Below are 20,607 nucleotides of genomic sequence, written 5' to 3'. Positions count from 1 at the left end.
AGACCCTGGTTCAAGTAGAGGGCATGAAAGTATAGAGGGTGCAGGAGGTGGTGGCAATACAAGCTACACTAGCAGATTCAGCAACTAAACTCACCTGAACAGTCCTATACTCAAACAAAACCAACATACCAACACAGGCCAACACACCTGGACTAACCGCATGGTAACAAAGAGGCTTAAACATGCCACACCCTCCACTTAAATACACTTCCCCTACCTGGATTTCTTCCTCTGCTTCTCCCTTGAGTCTGTCTATCTTAAGAGCTCCCCCTGCTGGGCCCCCAGCTACTATTACTTCTTCTAACCCAAATCCACTGACTGGATCTTACTGCCTCATCTGACATTTCCTTCGCTATTTTCCTCACACTCTGTCCCCTTCCTCCTAACTCCTTCGACAAAGCAACAACAGATCTTGCTACAAACCCTCCACATCCTACTTCCACTGGACAAATCCTAACCTTCTATCCTCACTGCTCAGCATCCTTACCTAGATCTGCATACCTGAGCTTTTTCCTTTCATATGCTTCTTCAACTGAATCCTCACATGGCACAGTCAGCTCTATGAAACATACTCTCTTTCTACTCCTAGATCACAAAATTATGTGGCCTTAGCTTTGTGCAGGCTATTTCCTGGAGAACAACAAGCTTTCCTCCTAAATCCACCTGCATCTCCCAGTCACTAGCATCCTCTAAGCTGCCTTGCTTCCTTATTATCTTATTAACTTTCCCTCCTTCCTGAACAAACTGAATTGCAACTCTTATTATTTTATTATTTATTACTATTATTTGATTTATGAGATAATTATCATAACCCCCTTCAAAAAGGAAGAAAAAAAAATCTACATTATTCCGCGTCGCTGCAGGGTAGACTGCAATGGGTCTCACCTTGTCTCCTACTGATGGCCTGATGGTTTTATGTAGGAACTGGATGCAAACGACAGGAAGCAGGCTAATGCCCACAGTCAAGATGATGGTCAGCCACAGGTAAGGTTGTCGCAGAGCATTCGATGCTGCACCTACAAACACAAACCATATCAACACCATATCAACATACTTGGAATGTAGAGAGGACAGCAGGTTTAAGAAGGAACTTCATCTGTTTTGGAGGACTGACCAGTGAAGGTGAATACTGAAGGGAAGATGACATGAATTCCAGCACTGTGGATGTCAAACATGATGCCAAAGTAAATGGCTATGCTGCCCAAAACCGCAAAACAGTTGACGAAGGTCCAGTAGGAGGTTTCCAGAGAGATCTGACAAATAAAAGGATCAAGTCAGAAATACCACAATTCATGATATCCACATCCTCTGTGCTTTTTTTTCCCTCTCACATTTCTTCTTTAATACCTTTACAGTTGGTAAAAAAAAAAAAAACATCTTACTCTACACTAATATGATTGCCATTTCTTTTTTCATTTATTAACTTAAAACTAACATCTTTTATTCCTTAACAACTGAAACCAAATGCCCATGTAAATTTTGTTGTTATGAGGTTTTAACATGTCTGACCAACCTGCAGGTTGACCGTAAAAATCAGTGACGAAGCCGTGACGATGGCAAAGGACTGGTAGTCAGAAGGGGCTTCTCCATCCTGCCCCATGGTCTGCAGGAAGGCTCCGTAGGGGATGAAGAAGATGATGAGTGACACGAAGATGCCATGGAATAAGCTGATGAAGAAGTTCTTGTAGTTGAACAATGTCCCCTGCTGGCCAGGCAGGTAGAGCTTAGGGAACTTCAGGCTGAGTTTGTCATTAACATCCTGCAGTTGGAGAAAGGAAGAAGAGGAAGAAGATGATGGAATCAGTTAACAGCATTCTAGATGAATTGTTCTAATTGGTTTCCTAGCCTGCAATACAATGAAGTGTAAGATTTCAATGTTTCATCACAATACATGGCATAAGACATAATTGTGAAAAAAAAAAAAAAAAAGGAAATTCAAATTTTTTAATTGAATCTGTAGAGAAAACATTGGTGAAAAATAAATGTAAATACATAAATGCATTGACATATTTAACATCCAGACTATAATATTATACTACGATAACACAAGATAAAAGCCATTCCATCCATATATCTATGGGAGTCGGGGGGCGGCTCGCTTCATGTTGTCGATTCAATAAAGGGAAAAGGTTCTTAAGTAAAAGCAGGGTTAAAACACGATTACAAAGAGTCCAGTGATCCTGCAGCTTGAGCCAGAGTTTGGAATGTGACTGCGACCTCTAGTTTATAGCTTTGTCTCGATAACAGCTGATGATAACCTTTTCTGAAACTTTATTGTGTCAAGGATAAAGGGTTTTACCTGATCCAGAAGTCCGACTAGTAGAACAGGTAAGCTGCTGTAAAAAAGGTTGTAGAGAGTGATGAACCAGTCTTCATAGGCGACCTAGACACAGGGGAAGAAGAAAAAAAAAAAAAAAAAAAAAAAAAAAAAGTCAACAAACAATATCCTCCACTGATGGAGACAATGCTGTGTAATGAAAAGCTATGTAAGTAAAAATGGATGTTGTTATGATTCGTTTTGTCTAACCACTTTGAGGGTCTTAGTGGAAAATAACTATTTTCACCCAGAGCAAAAATATGGTCACAGTTCATGGTCCTAAACATTACTAACCCTATTCCTTTCCTTGAGCTCCACCCACAGGTGAAAATGTCATGAATGCAATATTGACATAAATTGCACAAAATTAATTCATATTTTATTTTTAAAAGATGTTGAATTTAATATCTGTAAAATAATATACATTTTCCATATTAAACAGTGCACATCTGCTATTTCAGACATCTGTAAAGCAAACAACAGAACCGTTGGAAGTTTCAATTATACACCTTCAGTATAACTGCTCATAATACCCGAACTAAATCATTGTTGTCACAAAAACGACCCACATTTTCTCAAGCTTTTATTTTGTAGTTAACTACACCGACTCCATTGCACTCTTGGGCCTGAAGCAACTGTTTGTGATTAGGTTTGTCGCTACATGAATAAGAGTATGCTACTACTACCACTACTACTATTAATTATAATTATACTACTTACCTGTGATGAGTATCCATTGAAGAAGGAGTACCAGAAGTGGACCAGAGTAAAGGCAAAGTTCTTGAAAAAGAAGAAACGCAGGAATTTGCACATTCGGATGTAGGACCAGCGTCCATGCACCAGCAGGAGGCGCTGCAGGTAACGGAACTGAGCAAAGGCATAGTCGCTGGACATGACGGCCTGCATCCCCTCTTGTCCACTGATACCTACACCAATATCTGCAGCTGAGAAAACGGACAACAGGAAGAGAGATGAGAGTACATTCACGGGGACTTGTTACAAGCAGGGCAGAATGTGTCATTTAACATTGACAAAATCTATTTCTTTACTTACTTTTGATCATGTTTACATCATTGGCTCCATCTCCAATGGACAAGGTCACAGCTTTTTTGTACTTCTTCACCAAACTCACAACGTTGGCCTTCTGCTTTGGTGTGACACGACAGCAGATCACTGCTTCACACTCACAGGCCATGTCCACAAAGTCATTCTACAGGGAAAACAAATACAGTTGCTATATGTACACCATCATAAGGAGGATCTCTATTGGACATACTCATATACTCATGATCAGAGGTGCACCTGTCTCATCTCTTTCTCCCAGTCGTTCATTGGCTGGCCGTCCTGAGGGTTGCTGGGAGGCGGTCGTTTTCCTAGCCGACGTAGTCGGAGACGACGACGTTTCTTTTTCTTCTCATACAGAATCTCATTCTGAGAAAATAGTTGCAGAACGAATTTTAATTTTGGGTTAGAATGTTTGCCAAGCCTTTAAGCAGAACTATTTACAGTGACTGGCCCCCACCAGCCATCCTCCAGTGATGATGAGAGCATTTTTTCCTGGCTGGGTAAAGAAAGGCTCAGCTGGCTTCTTTTTTCCTCGACCAAAAGTTGATGGCTCAGTCCTCCTGTTGGCCTGCCGAATCCTCAGCTTCTCACTGGAAGAACGCATGCAACCAAAACATCATGCAGTAAATAACAAACCCATCATCTGTAACTCAAAGTTATATTATAAAGTTATATACTCACAGTCATATTTACAGTAACTGTAACTGTAAAATGACCAGATACATGACTGACAGTTTAGTGAACCAGAGATTTTTCTTGTTTTATTTCATATATCCTTATTTCTATGGTGCAAATTGATCACTGTTTGATTGTGGCTTGTAGTCAGAGCATACACTGTGTAAAAAGCAAAGCCAATGACGTGAAGTTGTGGTGTCAATCTTTTACTTCGTCTTCTTCAACACAGCATGATGTTAAATGATGGTCCCGTTTAGAGAACCATTAAGGAGTGTACAAATTAAATAATGATTATATTATGATAACATTTATAGAAGGGTTTTACACTGTATGGAATTTTTATGAACTCACTTCACGTCTTCGCCGTAGTGAATCTGCATGTCATCTGTCAGAAGTGAACAGGAATATCCAATGTTTTCTGCTGTTTCTGTGGAAAGAGAATAAAACAGTTCAATAATATATTTAGTGTTCAGTCCACTTTCATGCATCTTACAGACCACCTGTTGAACCATTGGCACTTCTTTTCCCCATCAAGCTGTGGCTGCTCGTGTAATAGCATGACAGACATTTCTCTGTAGTTTCGCTAGGTGGTACCTTTCTTATCTCCAGTCAGGACCCATATCTTGATGTCTGCCTTTGCCAATTTGTCTATTGTCTCTGGCACCCCATCCTGCAGTTTGTCCTCAATGGCCGTTGCACCAATCAGCTTGACAAATAAACAGTACTGGTTAGAGCAAACTGAGGTTCATTGTTTTAACTTATTTGTGGCAAAAATATGCATATTTAGTAGTTGAAAGTCGGTGGAAAAATTTTAATATACGCAATACACTTTTCTTAGGCATTATGCTTCATTCTTGATAAAGTTGTCACAGAAATGCTCCCTCCTTCCCACTTACCATAAGATTATTCTCAATTTGTTCATATACGTGGTCGAGGGCGGCTTCCCGGTCGGTCAAGGCCACCTGGGCATCTTTATGTTTCCTGGACCAGGCTTCGTACTCTTCACTCCTGATGTCTTTGTAACACAGACAAAGTGTCCGCAAGGTCTCATTGGCAAAGATCTGCAATGTAGGTCATCACGTATCAGGCCTTGTTTCCCACCACAGAAACAGACTGCTGCTGTACAGGCAAACGTGTCCTGCTGCTATGAGCCACAGTGAACACACTGATGCAAATCAGTATAAAGCTGCAGAATAAAGCACTCACATCCAGAGCAGTCTGGGTAACTTCCTTGTATCTGGAGTTGGGGGAAAGTCGCTCATAGATGACGGTGTCTGCTCCTTTACAGTAGAGACGAATACGCCCATCTGGAAATTTCACTGAAGAACAGATGAACAGAAGAGAAGAGAGGGGAGTCTTTGAACTTCTTGGTCTTGATGCGAGACTTAAAATGAGTTACTTTGAGGTAAAATAAGTCTTAAAATAAGTTTAAAAAAAATTTTTGGAGACACACTTGTAAGATGGAGTTTTCATCGGATTGCTATATATTTTGTTGGCCATGCCCATTTTATCTGATTTTAGCATTCATTGTTTTTGGTTTGTCTTTGATTCCATTTGGCCTGCTATACTGCGTGTTGCGCTGACTCCCCCCCCCCAATTGTGAAGCACAGCAAGTTTGGTGTCAATAAAATATATCTACTGTAAAAACCATAGGCTCTGACACAGTTCCTGTTATAAGCATATAGTTAAAAAAAAAATAAATCATTCACTCTTTTCTCAATACAGACCTGGTCACTCAAATAGGAGGACATTTTGCATCTTTCTGGGATGATTTTTATTGAGGGATTATTATGCATTTAATGCCCTTCATGAGTATTTTAGAAAGAAATATACTGTGAGATTGAGTCCAAACAAAATATTTAAATTGTTTTTAACGCAGTCTCAAGAAGTTTTCATGTGAATTTACTGAAAGTTGTGTGTATGTGTGTGTGTGTACACTCTTACAGATGATGGACATGCGCTTGCGGTCGGAGTTGAAGTCGAGTAGTGCCAACATTTCATATGTCGTCTCATGTTCCATTTCGCTGATAGTGATTGTGTCTTGGGTACGAGACAGGAACACATAGCCAAAGTTCCTGGCTGCTGTCACCAGGGCACCCTCATCAGGAGATGCTGCCTGGTACACCAGGTCACCTGAGGGATGCAAAGTGTCCGAAAAAAAAGCCCTGTTGTTTATCTTTTGAATCATGTCATCATAGAGTAATTTTGTTGAATGACAGTATGTCAGTATTGTTTAAAGCCTCTTTAGGGGAACTGTTGACTGACAGACCGCAGCCTCTTACAGTCAGCCAACATGGTTGAATCTTACTCGGTCCACTTTAGCTCCACTCAACATTTATCCACTTTGGCCCAAACAATGACTGTAGGTTTACCATCTTTGTGCTCCACCATGACTGTATGGCATAGGGAAAGCAGTTTGAAGAATTCAGAAGCTTCTTTGTCCTTCTTGGATCGGATGTTGGCGACCAGGGAATGATCCATAAATTGGAACTTCCTATCAGCGTAGCGGTTCCAGCTCCAGTCCACCGGCTAATGAGAAAAGAGGAAACTGTATGTGAAAACTGCTCGAGAAATAATTAATGATTATTACTGATTTAACTGTTTAAAAACTGCTGCTGCTGTGAATCATCCATTTTATTAACTCATGTCCTAGGGTGGAAATAAACAGATTGCTTAAAGTGTGACATTAGACTGTGTTGTCCAAAACAAAATATTGGTTAATTAAGATATAGGCTATATATAACTATGACAGGACAATTTAAAGTTACAAAACCTGGCTGATGTGAAACTGTGACAAATATAATGCAAACCGTAACTCTGTCTCACCACTGTTTTCAGCTTCTGCTTTGTTTATCAGTATCAGCATAGATTTTGGCCTACGTAGCTTCTCAGTTATAGCTTGGCAATATGACATTTTCTGTAATAAACGACGCAAACTAATATTTGTCACATTTAGATAATCTTCATATGCAAATGTATTTGTTATTTTACCCTTCCTCGATCCAGTGTCACTCCTTCAGCAGTGGTCGGGGCACCTGTGGAGAGGAAGGGCGGACAAGTATGAAGAGATGCAACAGTTTAAATACATTTTCAAAAGCAAGATCTTTGATAACATTAAAGATGTTGCAAATGACTGTCACCCTTCTATATGTTGTGTCTCAATCTGATTTGTGTGCTAAAAGATTTAAACCCTGGTAAAAGGCCAAAAAGAGCTTCCAACATGATGTTCATAAGTTCAGTTGTTACGATTAAAATGAAAAGTGGACTGCTAAGGTTTTATTTGGCTGTCATAGGGTTGAAAGTGGGCCAGAAACATTTGAGATAAAGTATATCCTGACTTTCATAACTACATTAATTAATTACAAAGGTTTGTAAATATTTTGTGTTTTTTCTGCTTCAGCCTCTCATCATCACTTCGTTTCTCTGTTATCTTATTTCGTTCTTTTAGTTTTGCTTGTTTTTACTCTTTTTTCTTCCTTGTAACTATGAGATAGTGATCAGTTTGTAGCACTTACCCTTCCTACAAATTTTTGTCTTATATCTTTAGTCTCTCTTACCCAAGTCTGTTTGCTCCGATCTTATCTAACTCCACAACAGTGAACCCGGTTCCAATATGGACCATTAAAGGTTCATTCTTCGTCTTTTTGATGGCACAGTGATGGCAGAGTGTACAGACTTCCTGCATTGATTTAATCTATGTGCATGACACTGATTTCATGAAAAATTCTTGAACATTGATGCTTCACAAATTAACAAGCTGTCTTTGCAATAAAGGGGCAGCAGGGGACAGTCTCTCACTTCCATATCTTTTTGCCTTCCAGGCCTCCCCAATACTCCGACCCCTAAAACATCCTCCCTAATGGCTTTAGTCATTTAATTCACTACAGTAGGGGAAAACAGGGCTGGCTGTAACATTCATCAAATCTCGCTAAGTAGATATTGCTACCATGGACTCTGGTATCTGTCAGAGTTATGATCAGGTCACATACGTGAAAATCTCTGGAGTGTAAGATAGAGTAATATTGTGGAGATTGGACTTTTGATGATATCCACCACTTTGGTATCACATTGATTTTCAAGCCATCGTTACACTGAAAATGTCTGACGAAAAAGGTGTGTAGTAATATAGGTTTTCTGTTAGCATTACAAGTAGTACAATTATCTTGGCAAATGTTTGTCAAGGTTCGTTGCCAACATTCTGTCAAATGACTGGTTTGTGTTGTTTTTTTTTATATTGTTATACAAGGATACAACTGCTCTTCATCTCGATTGAATATGCTCACCTATTTTGGAGAAACAGTGGCATTAAATGGTGAAGCACTATTGATATAGAGAACGTACCAAAATTGCGTCCAGCGATGGTGCACTTCTTGAACTGCATGATGTTCTGCGTCAGTGTTCCAGTCTTGTCGGAGAAGATATATTCGATCTGACCAAGCTGCTCGTTCAGAGTAGTGGTCCTGGCCTAAAGAGTGGAATCGATTCGAGGTTTAATTAAAATGATGCTCAAAAAAAGAATATAGTCATCAAACAAGTTAATTTCCAACTAGAAAGTCATTTTAACAAACTCTAGGTTGAATTACTGCTTTGTTTGTTTTTTTCCAATAAATTCCATCAGTATGTTGGCAAAAAAAAAAAAAAAAAGGTCTATTGATAATAAGTAGCTGTATAAGATAATGTATGTATGTATAATGTATAAGATAAAGTCCAGGAGTCTTATTGGAGTCAACATTATTTCAGTGGGGGTTCGTCCTGGGTATTGTGGGGTTTCCTCTTCCTGTGGTGTCCTTGGAACATGCGCGTCGGGGGCACGGGTCCACCATGGCCCTCCGCCCCTGCAGTCCTTCCCCCTTCAGGCACTTTCCCCGGGTCCACCTTCCGGGGCACTGCAGTCAGTGGGGTGCCTCTGGCTCGTCTGGGGGATGTTGGGTGGGCTCGAAGGTGTGTGAAGTTGGTGGCAGATGTGGGCAGCAGGGTGGTGGTGGTGGTGGTGGGTGTTCCTGCCCCTTTTCGGTGTACACTTGCTTGGGCAGTCCAGGATTGTTTGCCGTCGCCCGCCCGGAACACTAGTGACTGCAGTGTGCCACGTGGCTGCGGTAGCTTGCTGGTCTTGGTACCTCACATGCTCCTGCATCAGGGTGGTGGACCTGGGGAGCCGGGACCTCTAACCTGACTCTGGGTCCTGGTGACGGTCTCACTCATATTTTAGGGAATATGTGGTGTCACTTGCCAGCTCAGGTTGGGTCACATCAGGAAGACTGTTCTGTTATTCCATCACTACGTACACCATCTTTGACTCCTCTGTTGGGACACCATCACCTACCTGACTCCCATTTGCCCTCAGATCTACACAGAAACCCTCTGGACTGTCTTAATCCTGTGTCAGATAACAGGAAAAGCACAGCACTCTTCACCCCACTGGTTCCTACCAGCACCACCTGCTTCCCTTCCCCTGTCCTCTTTCCACACCTTCTCTGTCTTTTGTTCCCCTCTGTATTCACTGAGGTGTAGCACTGCCTTCCCTGCCACATAAAGCTCATTCCACTTAATAAAGATCAGAAAACTAGCGTCCAGGGAGGCCTGGTGATGGTCACAGACACGCACTGAAATAATAAATTATTTAACTGTAAGTGCATCAGTCTAATACAATTTTGACACCTTGTGGTGTTAAACTATGAGGACAAAAGAAAGAAACAAAAAGGGAAAGACAAAAAGAAAAAGAAAGGAAAGAAAACCCCAGAGCACTTATGGACCAACAGGCAGAAATACTATAGAAATTCATGATAAAAGTTGTATTAATGCACCTTAGCTGGAGTGTCTTTCTCTGCAAAGTACATCTGCAGGTCCCAGTTGATGAACTTACTCTGGCCAAGACGGATCACCTCCACACTGCACACCAAACAGAGAAAAAGAGAGACAACACTGACAACTTAAGTTTCTGAACAAGCATTATAATTGTAGATAGAGAGAGATAAGATCTTTGTTTTAACTTTCTTGTCTAACTGGGGTATACAGACGCAGCAGTCTGCAGTTTTTCTGCGAGAAACATGTTAAATAATAAATTCAAAGCTGCTTGATCAGAAAGAATTATTACAGATGTTTTAAAATATCTAAAACATCATTACATTAAGTGTCATTTTGACTGCTCTCAAACATCAGTCTTTCAGATTAATTCAAAAGCAGATGATTTCCTTTTTTTGGTTTGTTTTTTTGCTTTCTTTTCCATTTTTTCATGCACAATCAATCAACACAATCACACTAAGTGCCCAAAGGTCCAAAAACATTCACCCCTAAAAATTATGAAAATAAAATTTTCCAATGACAAAGTAGGTAAAGCAGAACATTCTGGGAATCATAACAATCCAATTTTACTTATGTCTTTCTGTGGACAAACTATCAACCAACAAAAAAAACTCCCTTTCTCCTAGATTGGTTGTATGTGGGTGAGGTTTCACTGACCTGACATATAGTGAAATGGGCACCATGGTGTTGAGGATGATAATGTAACCCCAGAAGCTGAGGAAGCCTCTGTGAGAGGTGTCCTGGTTTTTGTTGTCAAACAAATACCAGGCCTTTGAGCCGATCTCTGCATACCAGAAGCTGTGACCAATGGCTAGACCTGCCGACACCAGGAGGAGCAGCACAAAGATCTACAGACCAGGTAGGGTGGGGGGTGAACACAGAGAGAAACAGAGTGGTGGTTAAAAACACCCACTAATATAAAGAAAAAAATAAACAATTAACAAGCTGTAGCAGTGCCTTGAACCTACGGTGTAAACCATGTAGTTCATAAGCTCGTCAATCTTAGTTCTCTTGAACCTCGTCTTCCCGCCATTCCTCATGATTTTGGTGTCAGCACCTTCAATAACAAGTAACAGACATTTTGAAGGTTATCCATCGGTCCTAATTTATTCTCACTGATATATTCTGAATTATTTCTATACAATGCAATGCCATTAAATTAGTAGTTACAGTTGCATCTATTAATCAACAGCGGTATTTATTTTTCCTGATTAATTTGTAAAATCTCTATGAAATTACATGGCTTTATCCTCACTTTTAATGTTTTGTCGATACAATAACCCAAAAGCCCAGCCTACGATTTCAATTAGAGAAAAAAAAGCAGCAAATCCTCCAACTGGGGAAGATGGAACCAGACAATTGTTCAAATCAGTTATCAGGGCTCTCGTCTTGTTTATGTCAGGAGGCTGAAATGAGCACAGCTCCCTCAGAAGGCGCAGCTGAACTTTTACAGAACCACCATCGATAGCACCCATACAAGACAGCATAACTGTATGGTCTGCGAGGTCTGAAGACTCCTCAATGCATTGTTGGGATGGAGCTCCCACACCTGGACAGCAACTAGACCAACAGCATGAGGGGAAAAAAGCCAGGAGCTCTGCAGTTTTTAACTAACTGCCATCAGACAAACGGTTCAGAGCAAAAATAGACAGAGGAATGTCAGTCCAAGTTTCGTTGTACTTGTATATAAGAGTAACAAGGTCTATTCTGATTCGTTTTACTGCGTTTGTAAGTATTAACAGGTTGTCTCAGAGGGTAGTCTGATGTCAGAGCAGCAATGCAGCAGCATTCACACCTGCAAAGATGACCAAGCCACGACACTCCTCAGTGTTTCTGATCTTGCAGCCGCGAAGAAGCATATTGTCCAGGTCCAGAGGGTAGCGCTTATTTTCCCAATGCATTGTCCCTGTGAACTTATCCAGACGATTGTTTGGCTCTTCACATTCAATCAGCGCTGTGACAGAAGTGAAAAGAGACAAGGAGCTTGAGGATTAAAAACTTAACAAAATGTTTACTGTTTTTAAGTCACTTTGGGTAAAAGTGTCACCAGCTTGTGGCTATTTTCCTCCACCAGGAAGTAATCTCTCCTTCCTGAGTTACAGTATTGAATTATGTTTTTGTAAAACATTATGTCACAGTGAAGCTGACCTTTAACCTCACATCACATCATCTTAACCAATTCTCAGAGGGCCATGAATAAATGCATGTCATCTATATCTTTCAACTGGCTGTTGTGATGTTTTGCTCTCAAATGTTGCCCAATGAAACAACATCAGTAACCTCAGGTACTCTGAGTCCTGTTGACCAACACAATTAACTTCAGCCACATTTTGCCCTCTACTGGGTAAATTTAAAGAGAACAACCACTTCTGCAAGAAGTGTGTGTAGGTTCATAGTTCTGCAAAGGTGCAATCTGAGCTTGGTTGTAGATTCTACAACCAAGTCCAGATTCACCTTTCAACAGCGTATTTGCCCTGGATTCAACCTTCTGAGAATTCTTCTGTACATGTAATGAGAAAGAAAGATACCCCGAACACACCAAAAAAAAAAAAAAAAAAAAAACAACATGAAGTAAACAAGCACACCTGGGAATCTCTTCCATAAAACACACTTTATCTTAATTCCTAAAAGCCACTGGTGCTGTTATCGGAATCAGTGTGAGATAATTATTCATCCATTCATTCGCACAGATACAGAAAACTTATTTAAAACTTATTTTGTTCCTCATGCCGATTGAGTAATTAAAACAAGTTGAAATATTTCAGTTTCTCTCACTCTCAATAAATCAAATGTCATTATTTGAAGCACTATTTGAGCTTTTTAGATAGACATTTGTTATTTATTATCATTAGTGTATTGATGTTTTATACTTCGTTCAAGATTAAAATATGTTTATGTGAACAACTTTACCATCAAACTGGGCCAATTTCCGCTCATCCTGTAGTTTCTCGTCTGTCACTCTCAGTCCCATCTTAAACTTCAAGTTTGTCTCACTGAATAAAAAGCAAGCACAAGAAGGATGAAAACCAAGTCCCAAGGAGTAAAACAGACTAAACACACACTCAGCTGCAAGCTCAAAGATTAAGACAAAAACTAGAGTCTGTGCCAAAGTGCAAGTATCCCTCTAAGGGACACCAGCTATTTATTTGCTTTGAAACAAAAAACAGAATTAACAATATTACAACACAGAGATGTACAGTCAAAAAAACGAGACAACAGCAGCAACAACAAACAGATAAACAGCCAGACAAGACAACAGTTAATTTAATACAAATAGCAGATCTTTAAATGACAGAAGATAAAATTAAAAGGTGTAAACTCTTACCCGTCCAGTTCAGCTGTTTCTACATAACACAGACTGTTTGGGTTGGTGCTAGACAGCAGTAGGATGTCAGCCTGCAGAAAATATATATACACTGAGTGAAATTTGTAAAGCATTCAATATATTTGCCTCTGGCTTCTTTCTGCCCTGTTATTTTAGCACCATTTCCTAAACTGTGGTGAACAAGCATCTAATTTTGAAATCATCCCTGTCTCAAATCATAGAACACTGAAAATCAGTTGAACCAAAGAACAGTGTGAGTTTGTTAAATGTTATTCCTGCCCTCTCAAGTCTTCAGAGTATGACGTCCAAAGAAGGTTCATTTATTAGATCAGATATTAACGTAAATTAGTGTAATGTCATCATACCGGAATAAAGTCGTTTTTCTTTAGACGAACCACATCTCCAACCTGAATGTTCATCCATTTAGACTCCCGAAACCTGAGGAGGAGAGGACTGATTAATTTTTTGGAGAAACTGGAGACTGGCATTTCTAATAAAAATGGAGGCATCAAGTTGGCAGATGTCTAGGTTTATTACTCGAACCTGCCATCCAAGAGGACTTCACACTTCCTGTTGTTGATCTCCTTGTCCATCCTGTGTCGTGCCTGTAAAAATAAATAAATACATAATCACATGGCAATGTTATATAGCTTGAAAAATAAAGTGTTTTTCAGTTAGTTTTGTTGATTACAAAAAAAACAACAAAGTCACTTACTTCACAACAGAAAGGACTATGTGAATTTAGACAGCTAGCTGTGTGTGTGTGTGTGTGTGTGTGTGTGTGTGTGTGTGTGTGTGTGTGTGTGTGTGTGTGTGTGTGTGTGTGTGTGTGTGTATACACTCTACCAGATCGTCCACCAAGTCTTTAATAGCAGTAACTCCCAGCACCACAACCAAAGGAATGAGAGTGGTGTACCAGGGCAAAGTTGAAATGTCCGGAATAAGCTAACAGAAAAACAGAAACATGTGGCACGTAGCTTTAAAATGCATTTTTTTCTCCTTTGTAAAAACGTAACTCACACAATAGTTGTTAGTCTTTTTTGTTGTTGTGTTTTATAAAACGTACCTGTAAGATGAGCAGGGCCAAGAAGTAGATGTTTGCAACTCTCTTAAACTGCTCGTACAAGTTCAGGGGGATGAAGGTGAGGACATTGTACTTATAAGTTTTGATGGCGTTTCCCTGCAGAGGGCAGAGTAGAAAGATGAAGAAACAACACTGGTTATTACTCTGTTCTGTACTGGACACCCTGGTGATTTTAAACGTGAAGATCAGTTTATCTGTTATTACATTCTTACTCATCCTGTAAAAACATTTATGCATTATAATCTTTAGCAATGAAAATGACCGTGATGATGTAACAGAAATCCTGTGAACTGATGAATAAGCGACAACTTGGGAAATGAAGCCAACATGCCAGTGTAAAAAAAAAACCTGCAGTTCCTCCAACGGCCATTGGAGTCTGACCAGAGCATGGGGGTGAGGCCTCTTAGCATTAGAGGTAAGTCAGTGTATGGTTGACAGAAACCTGTATGTACTAAAGTGTTGGCTTCCCAGCTGCCCCACCCTTTTGCCCTCTTTTCAATTAGCTCAGAGTCAGGGTAGGAGGTCAGGCACTGGTGGTGGCTGTGAAGCACCTCACTCTCAGCCTCAAAAACACTGTTTTTACAAAAGCTTTGCAGTTCTGCAGTACAACTAGGGCAATGTCAAGAGTAACTAACTTCCAACCTGGCTCAGGCAGTGGGGACATCAGGAAAAAGACAGCTTCATTTCCGCACAGACAACCATTTATGCTGCGACAGGCCAAGACATTCACCCCCTCTCTAGCCTTCTTTCATTTACTGTTACTTTGCCAGTGTAATGTGTAAAATGTTGAGGTTTAAATTGTGAGAAACATGTTCTGTTCTGCTGTCCCTCTCCCTCTCTGTATAATGTGCCCATTAGTGGGTCGCAGGTCAGCTTAGCTGGAAGATCAGGATTTCAGCCTCCGCAAAGTCGACGTAAAGCGCAAAAAAAAAAAAAAAAAAAAACAGTCTTCACAAGCTGAGTAAGAATTTGGGCAATCAACTACATTATAGAAAGTTCTTCAAATTATATTTTTTCCCTACATCGAGCAAACACACAAAAAAAAGCTAATGAAAATAAATAACCTCATTCTGCTGGCTAGCTATCACACATACTATCAGCTACAGTCACATTTAAAATTAAGTAGCCTTTTACACAGAAGTACAGTCAAAGCACTAATAACTTGTGGTATATTTAAAGAAAAAAACGTTCAACAGCTCAGGGAGCCCTGATCGAGACAGAAATGACTCAGCAGAAACAGAAAGGTGACATCAAGTGGAACAAAGCGCACTTCCTTGTTCATGTTACTTGTCGCTTTTTTATGTGCCATTTCTTCATTATTTCCTTCAGAAAATGTTGCTTAACATTCTGCTTTGTCTTTCAGAAATGTATGAAAACATAATCTATACAGTCACCCTTACTCTTGATCCTTACTCTCAATATCCAAAATCAATTTTGGTATATTTACATTTACTTGACATCTGTAGTAAACACTTGAAAAAGTGTGTTTTATTGCCAGTAATGTAGCTGTACTTTTTATATGGTTTAACATGAGATCATGCAACCAATGTTTTCAACCACTTTGAATTGAAAGATTAAGAAACCTGCTTCTTAGCATGTTTGTGACCTCATAGTATCATATTGGCACTCCAGAGTAGTGTGAACTGGTTACAACCCCAAAAGTAAACAATGCCAAGCGCCAAGTGAACAGTAGCAGATTAATGGATTGTCAGCTTCAGTCCATCGACAACAAAAAATGCTGCTGAGTTTTTGTAATTCATTTCCCTCCACCCAGCCAACCACTAGTTTTGGTTCATTTCTAGATAATTACTGAAATCCTGCTGACTGATAATTGCATTTAACAGCAGCAGTAACTAATAAAGGCATATCACCAATTGAGGTGAAAGAGCATTCTATGATTCTGACATCCAATAGCTGAGGACTTCTTTGTGTTTGTTTGGAAAGACAAACCTTTTATCAGTTCGACTAGTGACTATTGTGCTCCTCCAAACTTTAGCTTGTTTTAAATCACCCATATTGACCAAGTCATTTACCTACAAAGTAGGCATCGTTTTTTTGGAAAGTAAAATAATAAAATTATATACATTTTTTTTTAATTATCCATGATGATCTCACAGGAAAATACACAGTTCTCTTTGTTCAGGGTTGTGTCAGCAATGTTTTTACACTCAGTGCTTGGTTGGACCCACAAGGAGAGAGGATAACGACGCTGCAGACAAGATAACCCTTTCATGTAAACAGTTGAACTTACAGAATATCTGCTCTTCTTGATACATAGGAAGGTTTTTTTCTGAAACTCTGGCAAGTGATGGTAAGGTCGGTCATTGGCTTTCACCTTCCAGGCCATCTCTGGAGAAAGAAGAAGAAAAAAAAAAAAAAAACAACAACAAAAGCTGCTTTGAAAAAAGTCTCCTTAGATTGAGTATTTCACTAGTGAAAATGCTAAGGTAAATTTTTGGCTTCAAACTTTTATTTCTGATCTTGGTACAAAACTGGACTAAAGGATATAAAGCTAATCTAATTAAAAGAGAAAGATCTAAAAAAAATAAAAAATAAAAAAAGATCATCTTTAGCAACACACCACTTGGTTTAGCTTCCACTGGAGGGTGTGGGGCTGCTGCCTCTTCATCAGGCTCTTCTTCAGAGGTCACTGCTAATTCATCATCAGTCTCATCGTCACTGTATGGCATGACCTCATCGTTAGGCCTCATGGACCCCTGGGAGTCTACGCGCTCCCGACTCATCTTTACACCTCAGGGTTCTCTGTGAAAGAAAGAGTTTTAGCTGATGATCGCAATGTAATTCACATTGCAAATAAGAACATTGTCACACATATTCTTGTCACCCTGATAATAAGTTTGGCGACCTGAATTTTTATTGTTTAGAACAATCTTTAGGTCAAAATCTCCAAGGTCATTCCTATCAGCCTGGACTGTACTGCATGTTTGCTGCTGTTAGCAAATGGCACTTACACACTAAATGTATGTCGTCAACTAGGCTAAGTTATACCTGCATAGTGTTATCACATTACCATTTAGCTCAAAGCACCTGTGTGTATGCATCAGATCACAGCACTTAGAGCACCAATTTAAAAACTAAAGACTAAAAACTAAAAAACTAACAAAAAAAAAAAAAAAACAAGAGAACAGATAACCAAACCCAAGACAATATTATAATAGTTTCAAGGTTCAAGTCAAAATGGCACGGTGATTTTTTAAATTTTTAAGAAAAGAATGTTTCTTTTAAATCCAGGGTAATAATGAAGCTCAATCAGAAAGCTATAGCTTATGGATCAGATAGAGCTCTGATCAGATAGACAGTGAGGCCACCACTAGAGGCATCAATACACATTACACACACTTTGACAAACTCACCAATATGGTGTGATATGATGCGTGTGATGCGTGTGACTTAGGAAAGTGTGTTCAAGTGTCATGCAATGAATAAATATGTATTGGTATGCAACTGAGAAATGGGGCCACACCTTCCCGATCGCTGTTGCCTTCTACTCCGTGTGCATTATCATGAGCTATATCGTGTTTTTATGCAGCAACAACAGCCCTGTCATGGTAAAGCCTGACAAGCCCCATTGACAGGTTCACATTGAAGAAGCAAGAGACAGCTGGTTCATACTGGTACATCTGAAGCTGAAACATCACCACCATTTAAACTATTGATCAGGTTTCTCAGAGCTCATTTCATTTAGGGGCGTGATGTCTCGAAGAACTGGAAAAACCTCTAACAGCTGTTTGCCAAAATTTTTTATGAATAGGTCATTAATATTCGTGACCTGCTCTTTTAATAGGTTATTTATAGAGTAGTAGTTTCTTACAGACAACAACAACAAAAAAAAAAAAAAACAACTCAGATGTGTGTGTGTTGTTCAAAGTCTAACCCTAACTCTGAGCCAAAGAACTGTTATCAATAAAAACTACATAATACATTCAACTCTACATGCAATTTTAAACAGCAAACATGCTCACATGCTGTGCTTATTCAGACTTTTCATCAAGAGTATAAGTTTCATTTAAGTCACGGTACCTGCTGTCTCAGGTCCCAGGGAGCCAGCGCCTACCGAGCAGCAGATGCTAGAAATTCATCATTATTTTTAATTGGGATGATAAAAGGAAAAAAACCTATTTTCCACTAAAGTAGTTTCCTCCTCTTTGAATACCATTTCCTAAAAGCTATAGTGCCCAGCTGTTTAAAAAATTTTATATTTACCTTTCATACATACTTTTGCTATTTTACCTATCCTTTGTCTACCACTGAGGAAATACATTGAAACCTTCATTCAAATGTAAGCAAAATACTACAGTGACAAAATAAAATAGATATATATGCCAACTTTTTTTCTCCAATAAAAAAGGTAGTACGAGTAAGAGCAGATGATAAACATGCATGTACAGTTAAAGTGATAAAGTGATATACATTATCAGACAGAGATGATCATCACTAATCCTGTCTCTTTAGGGAATAATGGAGCAATGAACCAACTGCCTTATGGGAAATCCCTGTGACACCTGCCCAACTGCTCTGGGGCCTCATTTACAAAACTGTGCGTAGGATCCTTACTAAAAGTGTGTGTATGCCCAAAAGCCAAAGATTGCGTATGCCAAAAAATATTCACATTTAGAAAATACTGCATACGCACATTTAAAGCAAGCTTTCCTTTATAAATCAGACACAGGTGTTATGTCTTATTGGAACCGATGGCGGACGCTGGAAGGCAGGTTTAAAAAAAAAAAAAAAAAAAAAAGATTTTCTGAGGCAGAAGTGGAGACACTTGTCGGTGAGGTGGAGGCCTGAAAAACCATCCAGTTTGGTCACAGCACCGGAATCACAACCCAAAGGAAGCAAAGTGAGTGCCAACAGGTTACTGCAGCTGTGAACCGCTGTGGGCTGTCGGGTACAGTCCTGATACAGTCCTGCAGCTACAAAGGGAGGCAATACAAGCAATCAACAACCTGACGGAGGAGTTGAGACAAAAGGAGAAATGTAATGGTGGGAATTGCAGAAATATTAAAAGGAAATGTGCAAAGATGAACCTTTAGTTGTCTTTATAAATGCTGCATGACATCCTGACGGCGTCTTGCACCCTGTTCATATCCCCTTTGTCTTGAGGGGGCTCTGCCTCCAGTCATAATGCTGGGGGGGGTGTCACATTGTGTAACACACCACACGCTCTTATAATGAGGCTCACTTTGACAGGATGGTAAAGAGGCCTGCCCTCCGATTCACCCGAAGTCCACTACTGACCCCGCACAGGCATGGAACTCATTGAAGACAGGTTCCTCTGTGCTGTGTGCTTTTAAAAACGGGGTGAGGACCTGTGTTCACATTGGGAAGGCGTGGTTCCAATGTGTTGCCCTCTCTAATGCTGGACCCAGTTCAGTACATAGATCCAAGAATATAGCTCTAGGGAACCTAAAACGGCTCATAAGACAGTCGTTATGGTCCCTGAAGACCCTCTCCCTCCTAATTCTGTTATTGGTGTAGTCCTCCAGCAGTGCACAGGGCTGACTACTGTATCTATAGGTTTACAATAATCAGATTCGTTGATAACACCTTAAATAATCAGTTCTTGGTAACCCCCACCATTAAATATTCTTTAGACTGCAGTGTGTGAACATGACTATTTTCTTTCTGCCTGCTTTGTTATGAAAAGCGTCACATGGAGCTGATGAACTGAGAACAGGATATATAGGATAGATATATAAGTATACAGTATAACGATTGTTAACGGCTTTCTTTTCCACACTTATGATTTCATTGGCATTTGACTATGTTCACAGTATCACAGGAAAATATATTATTTACACGTTAGGCAGATTTCAGTCAGAGTTTCCGTAGGGGTGCGCACATGTCCCCGTCAAGTCTTATAGATCTTATCGTCTATAGATCACAACCTTTGCGTGGAAAGTGATGTACGGACATTTTTAAACAAACGTACAAACTCACTGTCTACTGTAATAAACACAATTGCCAATTATGCAAAAATATGTTATATTAAAAGTAACATTTATTAATATCTGTCTGGAAATAATCCTGTTTTTATCATTTATAAATTTCAAGTATTTTGTTCTGTCTGCTTTGCTGCTGTAACAGTAAGTTTCCTCACTGTAGGAATAAAAAAGGACCATCTTATGCCTGTGCTTTTCCCTCTATCAGTCAGTGTGCCTGCAGCAAACAGATCCTCTGTGACCACTACGTTTTTGGAACTGTACCAGGTTGAGAACATGCTTCTCTTTGCGGCTGACATGAAAAAAAATAAAATAAAAAAAAAGACTTTCAGGGTATTGGTTAGTGAATAGGAAACACTCAGCATCATCACACCTT

At 39.7% G+C, this 20,607-nt stretch overlaps 1 protein-coding gene across 1 annotated transcript in view; it reads right to left on the bottom strand.

Annotated features, from left to right (window-relative positions):
• Nucleotides 1–20,607, bottom strand: part of atp8b1 (ATPase phospholipid transporting 8B1) — a 32,218-nt gene that overhangs the window by 2,332 nt on the left and 9,279 nt on the right. Inside the window, exons 2-29 of the mRNA XM_029515307.1 lie at nt 16,850–17,031; nt 16,520–16,617; nt 14,251–14,364; nt 14,031–14,129; nt 13,728–13,789; nt 13,550–13,622; nt 13,185–13,255; nt 12,770–12,852; nt 11,655–11,813; nt 10,828–10,916; nt 10,517–10,707; nt 9,862–9,946; nt 8,399–8,522; nt 7,049–7,092; nt 6,430–6,586; nt 6,002–6,190; nt 5,264–5,376; nt 4,954–5,118; nt 4,652–4,763; nt 4,409–4,484; nt 3,840–3,972; nt 3,620–3,748; nt 3,371–3,527; nt 3,038–3,261; nt 2,300–2,383; nt 1,514–1,759; nt 1,115–1,253; nt 886–1,016 (exon numbers count right to left, since the gene is read on the bottom strand). Of these exons, the coding sequence (XP_029371167.1) occupies nt 886–1,016; nt 1,115–1,253; nt 1,514–1,759; nt 2,300–2,383; nt 3,038–3,261; nt 3,371–3,527; nt 3,620–3,748; nt 3,840–3,972; nt 4,409–4,484; nt 4,652–4,763; nt 4,954–5,118; nt 5,264–5,376; nt 6,002–6,190; nt 6,430–6,586; nt 7,049–7,092; nt 8,399–8,522; nt 9,862–9,946; nt 10,517–10,707; nt 10,828–10,916; nt 11,655–11,813; nt 12,770–12,852; nt 13,185–13,255; nt 13,550–13,622; nt 13,728–13,789; nt 14,031–14,129; nt 14,251–14,364; nt 16,520–16,617; nt 16,850–17,012 (3,510 nt within the window). The 5' untranslated portion in view covers nt 17,013–17,031. The remainder of the gene's footprint in view (nt 1–885; nt 1,017–1,114; nt 1,254–1,513; nt 1,760–2,299; nt 2,384–3,037; nt 3,262–3,370; nt 3,528–3,619; nt 3,749–3,839; nt 3,973–4,408; nt 4,485–4,651; nt 4,764–4,953; nt 5,119–5,263; nt 5,377–6,001; nt 6,191–6,429; nt 6,587–7,048; nt 7,093–8,398; nt 8,523–9,861; nt 9,947–10,516; nt 10,708–10,827; nt 10,917–11,654; nt 11,814–12,769; nt 12,853–13,184; nt 13,256–13,549; nt 13,623–13,727; nt 13,790–14,030; nt 14,130–14,250; nt 14,365–16,519; nt 16,618–16,849; nt 17,032–20,607) is intronic.

The sequence above is a fragment of the Echeneis naucrates genome, chromosome 12, assembly GCF_900963305.1.
Source record: "Echeneis naucrates chromosome 12, fEcheNa1.1, whole genome shotgun sequence".
NCBI lineage: Eukaryota > Metazoa > Chordata > Actinopteri > Carangiformes > Echeneidae > Echeneis > Echeneis naucrates.
Note: the sequence above shows the minus strand (reverse complement) of the source record. Positions and strands in the feature narration are given on the sequence as shown.